Raw genomic sequence first — 19,085 nt, 5'->3', positions numbered from 1 at the left:
CAAGCTCCGTTGCAGCTGGACATGCTGCTGTTCTGCAACTCACACAACTCTGGGCTGTAGGCTGGCAGCCCACTGCCAAAGCCAAGATCAGCAGAAGTGACTGGGGTGCCTATTGGAGCACCATAGGTCTGGTGTTAACCCAGCAATGCCTGTTACCGTGGCCGAGCACCCGACCAGGAATCCTGATGCAGCTAATCACCACCTCCATGCTCAGTGCTTGCAGGACCATGTATTTGTGCACGGGTTGTAGAGCATGCAAGTGGGAATGTTTATTGAACATTATCTTCCCACTGTGTCTATGGCGATGACTATGAATGGATCCAGAGTGCACCAGTTTCCATCTCCATTAGCCGCCCCCCCGCCCCACCCAGACAGAACCGCGAGCCCTCACTCGGCACCCATCGGAGGGAGGGAGGTTAGAGTCATGGGGGGGGAGTGGGGTATCAGGAAGCCGTGACGGACCGGCGAGGTGAACCACTCACGTTTGCCTGCTTCCACTCAGCCTCGGCCACTTGCTCCTTCAGTGCTGCCGCCTCCTCCAGGGCTTTTGACGTTGCCCGGCCCGTGGCCTGGAGTGTTCTGGTGCTCTGCCGGGCCAGCTGCCTGGCGTCCTCCAGCTGTGCCGACAACACCAAAACACCAGCCTTAAAATCAACCTGGGCGGCAGCGAGTACCCGCGGGGACGGAGTGACGCGTCCCCAGCCGGTCCACTGGCTCCTGGACACTGCCCTGCCATCAGGGAGAGGGACAGGGAGCCAGTCGCTGCCTCTGCACTGCCACTTCAGCACATACATGGGGGTAGAGATGGTTCAACAGACATCCTCACGTCACAAGGTGGAAGTGGGGGCCATCGCACAGCATTCACACCTCAGATAGTGAATCGGCCCACCCCTGCAAGCAGCAGGACCACAGTAACAACTGGACACAGGCTCACACTGGCAAGGAACAGCTGTGCAAAACTGTTCCAGCCAGTGACACCGCCCCCCCCCCCCCATGTACAGTCTCCTCCCGCAACACAGCTGGCACGAGGCAGAACCACTGGAACAGCTGCAGTGGGAGGGGCAGCCCCACCCCCACACCCACCCACCCCCAGAGCAATGCCTTGGTGAAGGGGCCGAGGTTGAGTCACTGGGCAGTGCTGACACCTCCTCCTCTAGTAGACACCCCGCAGGAGACGGAGGAGGGGGACGGCAGCTGCCCCTCCCTGCAGCATGGCGAGTCCCCGGTGAATGGGGTGGGGTCGGGGGTTGCTCTGAGCCTCACACACTCACCTGCTGCGACATCCTGGCCCGCTCCCTCTGCATCTGCTCACAGGTTCCATCAGCAGCACGCAGCCCATCCTCCACCTCCCTGAGCAGCAAGCTCTGCGGGGAAACCAGGGGGAAATGCTCAGAGACGGCAAACAGAGATGCAGGCAATGCCAGCCCAGACCCCCACCCCCAGACCCGGACTCCCACCCAGTGGGGAGCTTTGCCCAGATACACCTGCACCCCAAGGACAAGGGGAAGGCACCACCCAGACCCCAGCCACTACCACCCACACCCACGTCCCCACCTTAGATCCTCATCCCTGCAGGGGACTGGCCCAGCCACAGACTCCCACTGCCCTCAACCAACCCCTGGCGGACACTGACAACACACAGATCCCTATACCCTGGGGGACCAGCAGCTGGACCCTGGCCCCCACACCCTGTACTCCGATCCCCACTCCAGCACAAGTGGCTCACACACCCTGGGGGGAGGGAGGTCTGGCTGGATCCAGACCCCCCCCCCACCCCCACCTCAGACTCCTACCCCTTTGTGTGGGGGAACTGCCCTAACCCAGAATCCCACCCCCAGGGAGGCATAGCCAAGACCTAAACCCCCACCCCAAGTGGTGTAGGCTGGATCCAGACGGCCACTGTCAGGGTGGAGGGGGTTATTGTTCGGACACAGGCCCGCACACCCACACCATGCAGTCCACACCACACCAGATGAGACCTGCCCCTCTCCCTCCCTGGTGCTCACCTGCTGCCCCCCAGTGTCAGCGAGGGCTGCCTGCAGCTGCTGGTACAGCTCCACGCTGAGCTCCTGCTCCCGCTCCCGGTAGTGCTGCTCCACCTGGCAAGCAGAACCACAACCAGGTCAACACCTTACAACCCCCACGGTGAAGGCCGGGGCAGTCCGTCTGCCGGGTGAACCGTGTGGGGGGGGGGGGATACGGCAGTGAAGAGTTATTCAGATCCCCGTGACCACATGCAGGGTGCTGGAGCCCCACTGGCACTGGGGAGAGCTTTCAGCAGGGAAGTGTGGAGGGGTGGATCAAACAGAAACAGGCAAACAGCCCTCTCAGGTAAGAGAGCAGCAGTGAGAGGCAGCACCTTAGTTTCAGTTTATTATTGCCATGGGTACCAAGGTCCAGAGAAAAGCTTTTGTTTGCATGCTATTAATCAAATCAGATACTAGACATGAACACAAACAAGCCAGACACAAGTACCACAGGTCGAGCAAAAGAAAGATAGAGAGTGCGGAATATAGTTTCTCAGCACTGTAGCGTGACAGTTCCAGAGAAAAAGTCCACAATGAGATAGGGAGGGGAATCGGGCTGTCTCCTTGCTTATGGAAGGACTGTTCTGAAGACTGACAACAGCTGGAATAGAACTGTTCCTGCGTCTGGTGGTATGTGCTTTAAAGCTTCTGTAGCTTCTGCCCAATGGCCGCGGAGAGAAAGAAATGTCCTTAATTACTGTATTTTTGGCTGCTTCCCTGCGGCATTGTAAAGTGTAGATGGAATCAATGGTGGGGAGTGTGGTCTGTGTGCTGGACTGGGATACGTCCACAACTCTCCTCAATTTCAGAACCAAGATGCAGAGAAACAGCAACCACTTGGAGGAGCTCCAGTTAAAGTTTCTAGTCTTCTGATTCAATAAACAGTTGGACTGAACTAGGGAGCATCCCCCTCCTGTGGTTAGACCACCGAGGGAGTACTCTGACTTGTTCTGGTCCCCATTATATAGTCACAGAGTGATGCAGTGTGGAAACAGACCCTTCGGCCCAACTTGACCACACCGGCCAACATGTCCCAGCTACACTAGTCCCACTGCACGCGTTTGGTCCATATCCCTCCAAATGTGTCCTATCCATGTACCCGTCTTAAATTGTTTCTTAAATGTTGGGGATAGTCACCGTCTCAACTACTTTCTCTTGCAGCTTGTTCCATACACCCCCCACCCTTTATGTGAAAAAGTTACCCCTCAAATTCCTATTAAATCTTTTCCTCTTCACCGTAGGCCTATGTCCTCTGGTCCTCGATTCCGGGCAAGAGACTCGGTGCATCTACCCACTCTATCCCTCTCATGATTTTATATACTGTGCCTCAATAAGATCACCCTCATCCTCCTGCACGCCAAGGAATAGAGTCCCAGCCTACTCAACCTCTCCCTATAGCTCAGGCCCGCTAGCAACATCCTTGCAACATCCTCCCTGTACCCTTTCCAGCTTGTTCCGAAGGAAGTACGGAGAAGGAGATTAGAGTTCCAGACACTGTCCGGTCCATCATGGGCACTGACCTTACCATCATCAAATACATCAACAGGAGGCAGCACCTTAAAAATGCAGCTAATATCAAAGACCCACACCAGCCCAGCCATGCTCTCATCTCACTACGACCACCAGGAAGGCAACACAGGAGCCTGAAAACTATGACCACCAGATTTAAGAACAGCTTCTTCCCAGTAACCATCAGGCTCTTGAACACTGGAAACACTAACCTCAACTATGAACTATGTGTTTTTTTTGGCACTAGTATTGTGATTATTAATTTGACTTTGTGTTTATTATATATTATCAGAGTGTATTGCATACAGGGCTGTTATGCTGCAGTCAGAAAGAATGTCATTATTCTGTTGTCGGTACATATGACAATTAAATACTGATACAGCCACTGGAGAAAGGATTTACCCTGCTGGTACTGGAATTCAAGGAGCATCAGGAAAGATTGGATGGGGTAGACTCTTCCTTCCAGAAAGGGGGAGACTGAAGGAAGGGCTCGAGTGATCTTGCAGGCATGACAGGAACTAGAGTGGTATGCACGGCCTTCATGTCGGGAGGCTTGCCTCGCCCAGGGAGTAGGAAGAGCAGGGGTGAGACAAGCTGATTGTTGGAGGAACATATGGGGGGAGGAGAGGAGAGATGCGGGCTGTGAAATAGCTTACGTAGAAACACTGGCAGAGAGTGGCGGGTTCCTGCGTAATTACTTGGTGCCCAAGTCAATGGAAGGTGACCCCAGCTGTTGAACGCGGGGTCCGATGGACATCTCTGGGCATGGACCCATTGCCCCTGCTTACCTCAAGTGCCTGGGTACTGCTGGTCTGGGTGAAGGCCTCCCTCTGATCAGCTGGCCCCACACCAAGGTGCAGCCCCTTGCTCTTCCACAGCTCGCTCAACTGGCTGGACAGAACCTCGTTCACCATCAGGGCCGTCTCCAGACGGCGTTCCAACTGGTCCCGGGGAACAGACTCCAAATCCTTGCGGGAAAAGCTGCGGGTGGCAAATCGACGGGTCAGTCACACGCACAGCTCAGGGGAGAGGCAGCAGCAATGCCATTCAAAACCCCTCTACCCGCACACTGGTAGCTCTGCTGTCACATAACACTTGCATTCATAAGAAACCTGGTGTTTAGTTTACTTTAGTTTAGAGATAGAGAGGAAACAGGCCCTTCTGCCCACCGAGTCCAGGCTGACCAGCAATCCCCGTACACCAACACTTTCCGACACACTAGGGACAATATTTACAATTTTACCACGCCAATTAACCTACAAACCTTGGGAGTGTGGGAGGAAACCGGAGCTCTCAGAAAAAACCCACCCAGAGAACACAACCTCTGTACAGACAGCACCCGTAGTCAGGATCAAACCCAGGTTTCTGGTGCTGCAATGCAGCAACTCTACTGCTGCGCTGTCCTTTATTGAAAACCACTTTAGAAAAACAATTGCATCAATGGGGTAAGAGTGGGGTAAGGGAGTGGTGGTGGCAGAGTTTCAGACCTGCAATGACAAAGTTAGTTTCGTGCCAGGATTTTGGAAATAAAATTTTGGAAATTTCAATAGCTGTAATTATTTTTGCTGCTGCAAGCTAAAAATACTAAAACGTCTACCAGTTTAATAATCATTGCACAAGTGGTCAATAGAAGTGAGTGCTTGTCAATTTTAATGACCTCCCACAGAGAAACTGACTGTGTTCTTAAGTGGCAATGGTGTGATTACTGCAGAAGGTTACATGGAAACCTTGACTTGGTTTTGCAAGACAGCTTTTCTTCTGCCTGCCAATTTCAAAAATAACTTAAGTGGTTCTTCATTTTGGCCCATGTAGTACAAATAATGTAGGAAGGAGCTGAGATACTGGTTTACATCAAAGACGGACAAAACATTGGAGAAACTCAGCGGGTCAGGCGGCATCTCCGGAGAAAAGGAATAGGTGACATTTCGGATCGAGACCTTTCCTCGACCCGAAACGTCACCTATTCCTTTTCTCCAGAGATGCTGCCTGTCCCGCTGAGTTACTCCAGATTTGTGTCAAATTGTATTACAAATAGTGTTCCCCAATTCATAATTTGCGTTATGTCCATCTCATGTCATGTAAACACAGTGTAGCAGTCTGCATGTCGGACAGATCATCGGGAAGGAGGGGGAACCTTATTAGTTATCCGCATAACTTGGGTGCTCAGAGCGAGACAACCCCAGACAAACACCGACACAACTCCCACCTTCAAACCATCCCTGGATTGCAAATCCCATATATTTCTTTCCTTCCCTGGTATCAATCTGTTTGACCCTAACAAAACACCTGTCCACACAGCTATCAGAAGCTGACACCGTACAGGGAGGGTGGGGTTGAAACCATCACTTGGTACGTGGTCACTGGCCAGATTATTGTGGTGGTGAGCACCACTTGTCTAATCACGGGCTAAGGGCCTTTGTTCTCTGGGAGACGCCAGGAGGTGGGAAGAGACAGCTGGGGTGTAGTGGACAGTGGAAACAACTAAATTCAGTTTGGGGGGGGGGGGGGGGCACACATATCCTCAGCAGTTCTGGCATTTGAAATGAAGGAATTCACCCCACAACACTCCAGCCGATATCTCCCTACCTACAACGATTCCTATCCCACCTTAACTGCACCAAGGGCCTGAAACAAGACTTTGCCTTCCATCACAGTGAGAAGGAGATTCACTGTGATGGATGTTTGTGTAAATTGTGTTGGTTGTGGGTCTTGGTTCTTTTCTTGTTGTATGACTGCAGAAACCAAATTTCGTTTGAATTTCATTTGAGGTTCAAATGACAATAAATAATTGTATTGTATTGTATTGTATTAAACTCGGGACTTGTCTCCCTGCCTACAACAATGTAACTGCCTACACTCCTGTGGAAGCTGCCCAGCGGTGGTGCATGCAGTCCTGAACAGCCAGCGGCTGGCTCGGTATGACCGAGTGACTTCCAAGTTAGCATCCTTGTGGGGCAGGAATAGCACAGAGGCCAAAGAATTTGCAACGTCAAAAGGAACAAGAGTGAAACACGGAAATGGACTCATGAGACTGTTTAATGCTAGAGATTCCAGCATTTGCAAAGTGCTAGAGGAACTTGCCAAACTCAGCAAGTCAGGCAGCATCAAGAAAGGTCTTGACCCGAAAAGTCAGCCATTGCTTCTCTCTAGAGATGCTGCCTGTCCCGCTGAGTTACTCCAGTTTTTTGTGTGTATCTTTGATTTAAACCAGCATCTGCGATCTTTCCTAAGCAGCATCTTTAGTTTTGTTTAGAGATATAGCATGGAAACAGGCCCTTCAGCCCATGGAGTCCACGCTGATCATCGATCATACTAGTTCTACGTTATACCACTTTCTCATCCATTCCCCACATACGAAGGACAATTTAAAGGGCTCAATTAACCCTACCAACTGAACACACAGAGTACTGGAGTAACTCAGCAGGTCAGGCAGCATCTCAGGAGAACCTGGATAGGTGACATTTCTGGTCGGGAGCTACCAAACCACATTTCTTTGGGATGTGGGAAGAAACAGGAGCATCCGGAGGAAACCTATGCGGTCACAGGGCGAACATGCAAACTCCACGAAGACAGAACCCAAGGTACCTCTACCGGGTTTCAACCTTTGGAGAAACCATCTGATTTCTGGACCCAGCAAATGGAAACGCACAGACCGTGTGGCCCCACTCTGGCTAAGCTGCCCTGTATTGAGCTGCTCACCCGGGGCTCACAACTTACTTCCAGAGCAGCGGGTCCGTGACCACGGCGCTGTCGGTCACTGCGCATCGTACATCCTCCATCACCGAGGTGTTGACGTCCTTGTCGGCAAAGCAGACGGGGGTCATGCAGGTCATGGCACAGTGCGATCCCACGGGAGTGACCGCCGTGCTGACCTCACGGCAAATGACGCGCCTCACACCAATTTCTGCCGCCAGCAGCCGCCAGGTGTCCGCGGGGGTTTGACTGCTCCCCGGGTGGACGAGGCAGGCCAGGGCGCATGACTGCACCGCTTCCAGCGGGCTGGTGCCCATGTCGACCTGCACTGCCGGCTCAGGGAGCAATGCCCGCTGCCCTCCGCTGATGATCCGGGTCTGCCGCAGGTCACAACCCACGGCACAAAGAGGGGTGGCATCTCCTCCTGCGGCCAGTGCAGGGATTTCCACTGGATCTCCCAGACCCCCTGACAAACCCTCCCCCCAGGACTGCTCCTCCCCATCTCCAGCTCGGTGTCCCTCTCCAGCCAGGGCTACCTCATCTCCATCCTCAGCAAGGACCCTCTCCCTGGTCAGGATTACCTCATTTCCATCCCCAGCTGGGACCCTCTCCCCAGTCGTTACCCCCTCATCTCCGTCCCCAGCTAGGATTTTCTTCCCAGTCGGGACCCCCTCATCTCTGTCCCCAGCTAGGACCCACGCCCCAGTCAGGACCCGATCTGTCACAACCCCAGCTGGGACCCCTGCCCCATCATCCACAGCCTGGACAGGTTGCCCTTCAGCTGGGACCCCCTGCCCCCTCTCATCAGAAGGAACCTCCGCCCCACTGTCCCCAGCCAGGGCCTCCTGCTCCCCGCCCCAATCGAGGACCCCCTCCACAATGTCCTTAGCTAGGACCCACACCTCACTGTCCCCATCTGGGACCCCCTCCCCACTGTCCCCATCTGGGACCCCCTCCCCACTGTCCCCATCTGGGACCCCCTTCCCACAGTCTCTGGAATCTGATTGCTCCCACGTGCTTTCTATTGACAGCCGTTCTCCCTGCAATGGCAACTGTACCCGAACTTGCCCCTCACCAGCCTTCACCCCCTCTTCAGCCTCTGGCCCCTCCACTACGTCTCCAGCCACGGACTCCCCCTCTACAATGGCCGAGAGATGTGCCCACTCCTCCACTTCCTCAGCCATGGAAAGTCTCTTCCTCTTCCCCACCTTCACTACTTCTGCCCCCGTGGGCGCGTGCTCTCTCTCCCCGGCCTCCCCTTCCTCTCTTGCCGGTTCAGATGTCCCCGGATCCCCAGCAAGGGGATTCTGACACTCCACCTGGGTGCCCTGACCTGCCCGCACACCGGGGCTGCTGCCACCCTGCCTCTCAGCCATGGACCCGGGGCCAGAAGGTGTGGACTCTGGCGAGCTCACACCAACCAGCGAGGCCTGGGGAGACCCTGCGGACTGTCCAGCTGCAGCTTCGGCGGGCGCGGACGCCCTTGCATTGGCAGCCCCGCTGACCGACAGCTCGGGATCCTCCTGTGCCTCGGCAATGACCAACTCCCTCGCATTCACAGGAGGGGTGTCTGCTCCACGGATCCGTTCGCCATCTTCTCTCACCACCCCACCGCCTGCAGGCTCAGCTGTTCCAGTGACCGGCAGGCTCCTCTTCCCGCGGACCCCTGGTCTGGAGGATGCCTGCATCGCCGGTGAAGACACACCATCCACAAAGATGTGCTTGCAGAGATTGTCAAAAACTAGTGGCGGGGCGGGCCGGTAGGCATCCTGCAAACACACAGCAGACAGACAGATTAGACGCATTACCTCTTGTCTGGGATGGTAAATGTAAACATGAAATAGTACAGGAGATAATGAAGCTTATTTTCCTTTGTTAGTCGACCACCCACACCCCCTACCGCTAGTGACATAGAAATGTTACTGTAAATGGAGGGGGGGGGGGGGGGGGCTCGAAGAGGGGATGGTGGCGCGGGCCGCCTAAAAGGTGAGATAGAATAATGTCAAGATGCCCTTGTATTGTATTTGACTTGTATTAACTATCTGTTGTTGAATAAGATTGACATAAACAAAGTGTGTTATGACTAATTAAATAATTGGTACCCATGTAGTAGATAGTATATTTTCTTCTAGCTCTATTGAACAAAAAACAAAAGTTGTTTACAGCACAGTATAACTGTCGGCTAATTCTGCTGTGAAGTCAGAGAACTGGTGGGTAGTTTCCTGCAGCCATCTCTCCATGATATCATGCAACAAAATCTCGAGGCAAGTCTCCAATTTTAATTTTCCTTTAATTTCCCTCTAAATTAATTTCTTCCACGCTGTTATAAGGTCATAAGGAATAGGAGTAGAATTAGTCCATTCAGCCCATCAAGTCTACCCCGCCATTCAATCATGGCTGATCTTTCTTTCCCTCCTAACCCCCATAACTTCTGACGCCTGTTACTAATCAAGAAATTGATCGCCCTTGGAAATTGTTGAGAGCTGTTGACTCTCTCCACCGCCATCCCGTCCCATCATTGACGGGGTGTCGTGTGGAGAGAGGCGACAGCTTCAAGTTCCGGGGCAGGCATATCTCTGAAGGTCTGTCCTGGGCCCAGCACATTGATGCAATCACAAAGAAAGCCCATCAATGCCTCGACTTGGAAGATTTGGTATGTCAATGAATAATCTCTTGAACGTCAACAGATGTAGAGAGCACAATGAATGGTTGCATCATGGCCTGGTTTGGGAACACAAAGGTCCAGGAATGAAGGACATTACAGAGAGTGGCAGACACTGCCCAGTCCATCATGGGTATTGGCCTCTCCAACAACCAAGGGATTATGGTCACCAATGCCGCGACCACCATCCACGGTGTGAAGTTCAAGTGAGTTTATTGTCATGTGTCCCTGTATAGGACAATGAAATTCTTGCTTTGCTTCAGCACACAGAACATAGTAATAATAATAATAATAAATGTTATTTATGGGCGCCTTTCAAGAATCTCAAGGACACCTTACAAAATAGAGTAAAAACATGTAAGCGGAATGAGATAAATAGTAAAGACATCACCAGTACACAAATTAAAGACAGAATTCAATCCAAAGACAAAGATCAAAAACACAATATGAAGTAGGCATTTACTACAAAACAGATAAGTGTGTCCACATACCATAATATAAATATATACACACATGAATAAATAAACTGATAAAGTGCAAATAACAGATAACGGGCTATTAATAATCAGTTTTGTCCGAGCCAGGTTTAATAGCCTGATGGCTGTGGGGAAGTAGCTATTCCTGAACCTGGTTGTTGCAGTCTTCAGGCTGAACCTGGTTCTTGCAGTCTGAATGGTGGTTACACCATGCTCCTAGCTCCACACATGGACCACAAACCACACATGGACCAACTCATCACTCGATCAAAACAGGGTGCTCTGCCATTTAATAAGACCACTGGTGATCAGTCTGCAACTTTCGCATCACATTTACATCTTCTAATGGCAACTCCCATCTCCTAATGGCAACAGATCTATTAACAGCACAGTCAGCAACACAGGATCCATTTCCACAACACCCTCTGTACTTCACAAAGCACCTTCACGGTCAACCGCAGAACAGAACAGCAGAGGAACAGGCCCTTTGGCCCACAATGTCCATGTCAAACATGCACACCCATGTGAAGCCGGCACCGCTCCCATGCACTCACCTCCAGTTCCAGCTTGCACAGCAGCGGAGTCAGGTTGCTCGACGGCACCCCCATGCACTGGGCCTTGCTGTTGGATCTCTGCATGTCCCGCTGAGCGCTGCACTGCAGCAGCACGTCCTGCAACGGGACCCGGCCAAACTTCCTGCCCGGCTGCACGGGGAGCAAAGAGAAGAGTCAACACCAAGGGAAACACAAGCATTGGGTTCAGTAAAACATTGGGACAGAAACAAAACCAACAAGGGACACAAACTGCTCCTCTCTCCACCAACGCTGCCTGACCTGCTGAATATCCCAGTATTTTCCCACAGTAACCGATGTAACCAGTTGAGTGTTGAGTGGTCGCATCTCCTCAAGGTATGCCTACTTTGAAGAGAGTGTTGAGTGGTTGACTGGATGGTGGTTACACCATGCTCCAAGCTCCACACATGGACCACAAATCTAAGCCTCGCATTATCAGCTTCTTTGCCCATTTATAAACTGGTGTTTTTAAGAATATCATGACCAGATGTGGCTACCACTAGCAAAGCTGTGGCTACCACTCACAACCCCACCTCCTGTAGGCAATCCTCCTCGCTCTCTGCCCCTGACACACACTTCCCACCTCCTTTATCCCTCTCTCTCCCCCACCCGTCACTTACAGTACTCGCAAGCTGGTCTTCATTCTCCGAGGAAGAGGACTTCGCCGATCGTCGTCTGTTGAGCATTTTCCCCTCACCTGAACGGAGAGGAACACTGTGAGCAGGAGTGGACAAGGAAGAGGTGGAGGAGGCAAAGGGAACAAGAGGAGGTGGAGTGGCAGGAAGGGTGAAGGAGACAGTTGGGGAGGCGGTGAAACAAAGCCCCCCCTCACACCTCTTCACTGCCCACATTCATTATGCTGCCCATACCCAGCTTCTCCCCCACCTCCTGGTCACATGGCCCCCCCCCCCCCCCCCCCCGGTCACCCGAGCCCCGTCCCTCCGTCACTCTCAATCCCTCATCCTTCGTCGACCCATCCCTCGCACTCAGTCCCTCACCCACTCAAACCCTGACCACCGTCCCTCACCCTCCCCGTCCCTCACACCTCTCTCTGTTTGTACTAATCTCACCCACCGTCCCCTCAACCCTCAACCCTCACCCCCCTCTCTCCCTCTCCCTCTCCCCTCTCCCCTCTCCCCTCTCCCCTCTCCCTCTCCCTCTCCCTCTCCCTCTCCCCTCACCCCCACCTTCACTCTCCGTCCGCCGCTCTCCTGATTTCAAACTTACCCGCTCCCTCGCTCATTGGCCTCTGCGGAGCCACGGCCTGATGACGCAGTTTAACGCGCTCGAGACGCGTCCGCCCGCAACAGCGCCGCCCCCGGTCGGAGGCCCACAGCGGCGCCCCTGGTCGGAGGTCACAGCGCCGCCCCCTGGTCGGAGGCCCACAGCGCCACGGTGGGCGGAGTAGGTAGCAAGGTATGAATGAATTAATAACTTTTATTGGCCAAGTATGTACACATACAAGGAATTTGCCTTGGTGCTCCGCTCTCAATTAACAACACGACATACAGTAAACAATTAAGAATAAAACATAAAACATGAAAACTTTTAAGAACCGTTTTCCAGTCACTTATTGGCGAGGGCGCGACTATTCTCCGAGTCGCGTCCTCGCCCCCATCTTCGCGGCCTACCAACTGGATTGGAGTGGCTTTTCCTGCCGGGGACCCGGACCAGAGCTTCAGCAGCGGCGGCGCAGCGCTGGGCCTGCTGCTTCAACATGGGAGCTGTGGTTCGTAGAGCATCCAGCGCGGTAGGCGCTGACTTCAACATCGCAGAGTCCTGGAGCCCTTTGCTGAGGGCCGCCAGCGTTGAATCTCCGCCCAGCGCAGCCTGTGGACTTCGGGAGCCGCTGAAGTAGGGTAAGGTAGGAGGTGGCCAATTCGGATGTCCAAGCTGCTGAGGACGTCCTCCAGTCCCGATGTCGGACTTCCATCACCCCGGCGAGCAGGCCTGAACATCGGGCCGCCCATAGCGGTGACAGAGGGGGGTTCGGGAGCCCCCCCGACCACTAGAGGACAACAGAGGAGGAAGACTGAATTTTGGAACCTTCCCTCACAGTGGGAAACTTTGATCCCACTGTGTGGGGATGTCTGTGTTAAAGACTCGTGTCCTGTGCTCTTTACTTTTCGTATGGCTGTATGGCGACCACACATTTCACTGTACCAATTGGTACATCTGACAAATAAATGTATCTTGTATCTTGTAATAAAACATAGTTTAAAGGTAGACACAAAATGTTGGAGTAACTCAGCGGGTGATGCAGCATCTATGGAGAGAAGGAATGTGCGACATTTTGGGTCAAGACCCTTCTTCAGACATAAACATGTGAATGAAATATAATACCAGAGCAAAAGGGGACTACAGACTTTTGATTATTGAGTCGAGCTCGTGGAAAAAAAACTCTCTTTACGTCTGGCTGTGGCGGCTTTGACAGTCCAGATTTGCCTTCCAGAGGGAAGTGCTTCAAAGAGCTTTATATCTTCTCAAGTTCAAACAAATGCCTCAAAACTCATTGACCGGCAGTTCATTCTACAGCATTCAAGACTTACTGCTAAAGCAACAAAGGAGTTTTTCAAAAATAAAAAATGGTAAATTCCTGAGTGACCAAGTCAACCACCCGATCTGAACCCAATTGAGCATGCCTTTTATAAGCTGAAGAGAAAACTGAAGGGGACTAGCCCCGAAAAGAAGTATAAGCTAAAGATGGCTGCAATACAGGCCTGGCAGAGCATCATCAGAGAAGACACCCAACAACTGGTGATGTCCATAAATCGCAGACTTCAAGCAGTCATTGCATGCAAAGGATATGCAACAAAATACTAAGCATGACTACTTTCATTTACGTGACACTGTTGTGTCCCAAACATTATGGTGCCCTGAAATGGGGGGACTATGTATAAACACAGCTGTAATTTCTACATGGTGAAACCAAATGTATAAAAATGACCTTTATTAAAATCTGACTGTGCACTTCAACCACATGTGATTTTTTTTCTATTACAAATCTCAGATTGTTGAGTACAGAGGCAAATAAATAAATGATGGGTCTTTGTCCCAAACATTATGGAGGGCACTCCATAAGCAGGCAGGCGGACAGGCAGAGGTGCTGGGCTATGATGGAGCAGCCTCTCACACCCTGCTAACTGTCCCTGACCCTCACCCAGCTGGCACTGCCAATGGACCTGCCCCACTCCACATCCCCAACCACATGTTGCTCCTCAGAGGGTTGCTGAATCTTTTGCCAGTCACATTCATTCTGGGTCCCAGTCTTGATCCTTCCACCAAAGAAGACGACTTCTCCCTGCCTGTCCCTTCATAGTTTGAACTACCTCCATCACATTCCTTCACAATGTCCTCAACTTCGCCGCTAACTTCCACCCTGCCCTCAAATACACTTGGACCATTTCTGGCAAAGAGTAGGAGTAAACGGGTCCTTTTCACAATGGCGGGCAGTGACTAGTGGGGTACCGCAAGGCTCAGTGCTGGGACCCCAGCTATTTACAATATATATTAATGATCTGGATGAGGGAATTGAAGGCAATATCTCCAAGTTTGCGGATGACACTAAGCTGGGGGGCAGTGTTAGCTGTGAGGAGGATGCTAGGAGTCTGCAAGGTGACTTGGATAGGCTGGGTGAGTGGGCAAATGTTTGGCAGGTGCAGTATAATGTGGATAAATGTGAGGTTATCCATTTTGGTGGCAAAAACAGGAAAGCAGACTATTATCTAAATGGTGGCCGATTAGGAAAAGGGGAGATGCAGCGAGACCTGGGTGTCATGGTACACCAGTCATTGAAAGTAGGCATGCAGGTGCAGCAGGCAGTGAAGAAAGCGAATGGTATGTTAGCTTTCATAGCAAAAGGATTTGAGTATAGGAGCAGGGAGGTTCTACTGCAGTTGTACAGGGTCTTGGTGAGACCACGCCTGGAGTATTGCGTACAGTTTTGGTCTCCAAATCTGAGGAAGGACATTATTGCCATAGAGAGAGTGCAGAGAAGGTTCACCAGACTGATTCCTGGGATATCAGGACTGTCTTATGAAGAAAGACTGGATAGACTTGGTTTATACTCTCTAGAATTTAGGAGATTGAGAGGGGATCTTATAGAAACTTACAAAATTCTTAAGGGGTTGGACAGGCCAAATGCAGGAAGATTGTTCCCGATGTTGGGGAAGTCCAGGACAAGGGGTCACAGCTTAAGGATAAGTGGGAAATCCTTTAAAACCGAGATGAGAAAAACTTTTTTCACACAGAGAGTGGTGAATCTCTGGAACTCTCTGCCACAGAGGGTAGTTGAGGCCAGTTCATTGGCTATATTTAAGAGGGAGTTAGATGTGGCCCTTGTGGCTAAAGGGATCAGAGGGTATGGAGAGAAGGCAGGTACGGGATACTGAGTTGGATGATCAGCCATGATCATATTGAATGGCGGTGCAGGCTCGAAGGGCCGAATGGCCTACTCCTGCACCTAATTTCTATGTTTCTAAGTCTCTCCACTTTCTTGATCTCTCTTCTTCCATCTGACAGACTATCTACTGAAACACAAGAAAAATGAGACAAAAGGGTATCAGATAAGGAAAGAAGGCGGCACAGTGGCACAGCGGTAGAGTTGCTGCCTTACAGCGGCAGAGAACCGTGTTCAATCCTGACCACCATGAGTGCTGTCTGTAAGGAGTTTGTACGTTCGCCCTGAGACCTTGTGGGTTTTCTCTGGGTGCTCCGGTTTCTTCCCATATTCCAAAGATGTGCAGGTTTGTAGGTTTTCAGGTTTTTTGTTGTTGTTTAATTGATAATCCCCACCATCTAGTATCTGCATAACACGGATGCCTCAAGAAGATGGCTTAGTTTAGTTTAGATTAGTTTAGAGATACAGTACGGAAACAGGCCCTTCAGCCCACCGAGTCCTTGCCGACCAGCGATCCCTGCATGATAACACTATCCTACACACACTAGGGACAATTTCCAATTATACCAAGCCATTTAGCCTAAACACCTGTAGGTTTTTGGAGTGTAGGAGTGGACAGCACCCATAGTCAGGATCGAACCCTGGTCTCCACTCAATCTTTTTTTATTTATTGGAGATACAGCGCGGAAACATTGACTAATTGATAATCCCCACCGCTGCACCACTATGCCGCTGCATGACATGCATCATCAAGGTACCCACGATCAAGGTAAGGCCCTCTTCTCACTACTCCCATTGAGCAGGAGACACATACGCCTGAAGTCCCACACCAGCAGGTTCAGCAACAGCTACCATCAGGTTATTGAATCAACTGCATGATGGCCTTCAGTTCCCAAAAACCTTGTCTGGGAACGGCATAATCCTAATCCTGTCTTGGCAATGGAACACCATGGACCATCTCTTGATGTTTTTTTTATTGTGTGCTGCACTGATGTCTTGCTTCTTGCATCATCTTCTTTTTATTGTCCTGCAGATTTGATGAATAATTGATGTGTAGTTTAGATTTTGTGCACTGTCTGCATCTCCGTGCCTGTGATGCTGCTGCAAGATTTTCATTGCGCCTGTACATCACCGTACTTGTGCTTATGACAACAACCCTGACTTGACTACCCTTGCTCATGTCAGGACACCGTCCCTCTCTCATAGTTTCTCCGTCTCCCGCCGTCACATCTGGTCTCGAGACAAGGCTTTCCACTCCAGAGCATCTGAGAATTCATCTGAGGAGTCACACACAGTCTTCCAACCACTACCCTTGACCAAACTCACACCCGGTACCTCCTCTATATCCTGTACTCTGCATCCCCACACCCCATGGACCCCCAGATAGAGCAGCTGTAGAATGCCCCTTGCTCCTTGCCTTTCACCCCACCAGCTTCCACATCCCAACACATCATTCTTCAGCATTTTCCCCAGCTTCAACATGGTCGCACCACAAGTCTCATCCTCCCATCCCCATCCCTCGCCGCAGGGCCACGTCGACGTGATACCCTGCTTTACTCATCCCTCCCCGACAATCCTTCCCCTCCCCGCACACAATTTCCCGCTGCAGGATTCCAGGTGGCAAGGGGTGAAATGGATTTAAAACGGGCTGGGGGCAGGAAGCAAAGGGTATCGGGGGCAGGTGTTTTGGAACCGACGCGAGGGCATGTGCCCGTTCAGGGGTTCTGGGGTTACTGCCATCAGAGGAGGTGAGATACCAACAAGGGGGGTGGGGGGACGAGGGGACGAGCAGTGACGCATTCATCGTGTGCTGTGACACTGGCCGTCTGCTGATGAAACCTGATTGAGCGCATGTGGGAGTTTGCGGTGCAGCCTGCAGATGGAGACAGATCACGCTGCAGTTCCCGACACTGAGCACTGCATGCAGCTGTTGAATCCTCGCCTCAAACCTCACAGTGACCGACTCCACTGAGCAAACCCTCGCCCATGTCGCCAAGAAAGCGAGCTAAAAGCTGGGCACTGGCTGTGATTACATAGCGCGGGAGCAGGCCATTCGGCCCACAATATCCATGCCGAACATTGTGCCGTTAACAAATCCCTTCTGCTTGCACGAGATCAATTTCCCTCCACTCCCTGCATATCCAGGCGTCTATCCCAAAAGGCTCTTAAACATCACTATCTTAACTGCACCCACTCACCTATAACTCTCTGTGTAAAAAAACTTGCCCCACACTTCTCTGGAATTCTCTGCCACAGAAGGTAGTTGAGGCCAGTTCATTGGCTATATTTAAGAGGGTTAGATGTGGCCCTTGTGGCTAAATGGATCAGGGGGTATGGAGAGAAGGCAGGGATGGGATACTGAGTTGGATGATCAGCCATGATCATATTGAATGGCGGTGCAGGCTCGAAGGGCCGAATGGCCTACTCCTGCACCTATTTTCTATGTTTCTCCATTAATGTTTGCAATTCTCACCTTAAAACTGTGCCCTCTGCTCATTGACATTTCCATCCTGGGAAAAGGGTTCTGACTGTCTACCCTATCTATGCCCCTCGTGGTTTTATATACTTCTATCGTGTCTCCTCCCCTCAGCCTCCGACCTTCCAGAGAAAACAATCCAAGTTTTGTCCAACCTCTCCTAATAGCTGGTACACAAAAATGCTGGAGAAACTCAGCGGGTGCAGCAGCATCTATGGAGCGAAGGAAATAGGCAACGTTTCGTGCACGAAACGTTGCCTATTTCCTTCGCTCCATAGATGCTGCTGCACCCGCTGAGTTTCTCCAGCATTTTTGTGTACCTTCGATTTTCCAGCATCTGCAGTTCCTTCTTAAACACTCTCCTAATAGCTAATAGCCTGTAATCCAGGCAGCATTCTGGAAAACCTCTTCTGGGGACCCTCTTAAAACCTCCACATCTTTCCTACAACGGGGCAACCAGAACTGCCCACAATACCCAATACCCCACAACGGGTCCCGCTTAAATACCCCTCCCCCCTCCCCCCTCACCTTAAGCCTATGCCCTCTAGTTTTAGAATCCTCTACCATGGCGAAAAACATGTGATCCCCTCAATGTTCCATTGCGATTCATTTTAAGCGATTAGATAATAACAATTGTAGTTGGCGACACTGTAGAGCCCTCTGACTCTGAGGACTATGGAGGCTCAGCCATTGAGTTGGTTCAAAGTGGGGATCAACAGATTTCTTACGGGAACCAGGATGGGGAAAGGGGGGGGGGTGATAATGGCCCTGAGGTCGATGTGGTTGAGCAAGCGCAAAGTGGCAGACAGTGAATTCTTGCACCTATTTCATATGTTCCCGGTGATGTTCAGTGTGTGGGTGTGGGACCCGTACCCCAGTAATCACTGAAGAAGGGTTTCGGCCCGAAACGTCGCCTATTTCCTTCGCTCCATAGATGCTGCTGCACCCGCTGAGTTTCTCCAGCATTTTTGTGTACCTTCGATTTTCCAGCATCTGCAGTTCCTTCTTGAACGCATTCAGAGTCAGTGTTTGACAGTGTTTGTCCTGGTTCAACCTCCCTGTCTGACTTTCCGTCAGGGCTGGTTTGTGCTCAGTTTGTTGAGTGCCAGTGCCAGTGACTGAGCACCCTGGCATCTTGCTGCGCCTCTGCACCTGGCCAGCTCCCTCCTGCCCCTCAACCTGACAGCAGACGAGCTGCTTGCGTGGAACAAAAGGCTTAATCACCACCGAGACACTGCCAGAAACATCAGTGATGATGAATGAGGCAGGGC

The 19,085-nt window shown here is 51.6% G+C and overlaps 1 protein-coding gene across 1 annotated transcript in view; it reads right to left on the bottom strand.

Annotated features, from left to right (window-relative positions):
• Window positions 1-16,820, bottom strand: part of spag5 (sperm associated antigen 5) — a 37,902-nt gene extending 21,082 nt beyond the window's left edge. Inside the window, exons 1-9 of the mRNA XM_033046379.1 lie at window positions 16,649-16,820; window positions 12,167-12,283; window positions 11,560-11,636; window positions 10,922-11,071; window positions 7,254-8,998; window positions 4,325-4,517; window positions 2,007-2,099; window positions 1,272-1,364; window positions 483-617 (exon numbers count right to left, since the gene is read on the bottom strand). Of these exons, the coding sequence (XP_032902270.1) occupies window positions 483-617; window positions 1,272-1,364; window positions 2,007-2,099; window positions 4,325-4,517; window positions 7,254-8,998; window positions 10,922-11,071; window positions 11,560-11,636; window positions 12,167-12,283; window positions 16,649-16,820 (2,775 nt within the window). The remainder of the gene's footprint in view (window positions 1-482; window positions 618-1,271; window positions 1,365-2,006; window positions 2,100-4,324; window positions 4,518-7,253; window positions 8,999-10,921; window positions 11,072-11,559; window positions 11,637-12,166; window positions 12,284-16,648) is intronic.
• Between the last annotated feature and the right edge of the window lie 2,265 nt (window positions 16,821-19,085).

Source organism: Amblyraja radiata, chromosome 28 (assembly GCF_010909765.2).
Source record: "Amblyraja radiata isolate CabotCenter1 chromosome 28, sAmbRad1.1.pri, whole genome shotgun sequence".
Classification (NCBI taxonomy): Eukaryota; Metazoa; Chordata; class Chondrichthyes; order Rajiformes; family Rajidae; genus Amblyraja; species Amblyraja radiata.
This window is presented reverse-complemented; position numbering and strand designations above follow the sequence as displayed.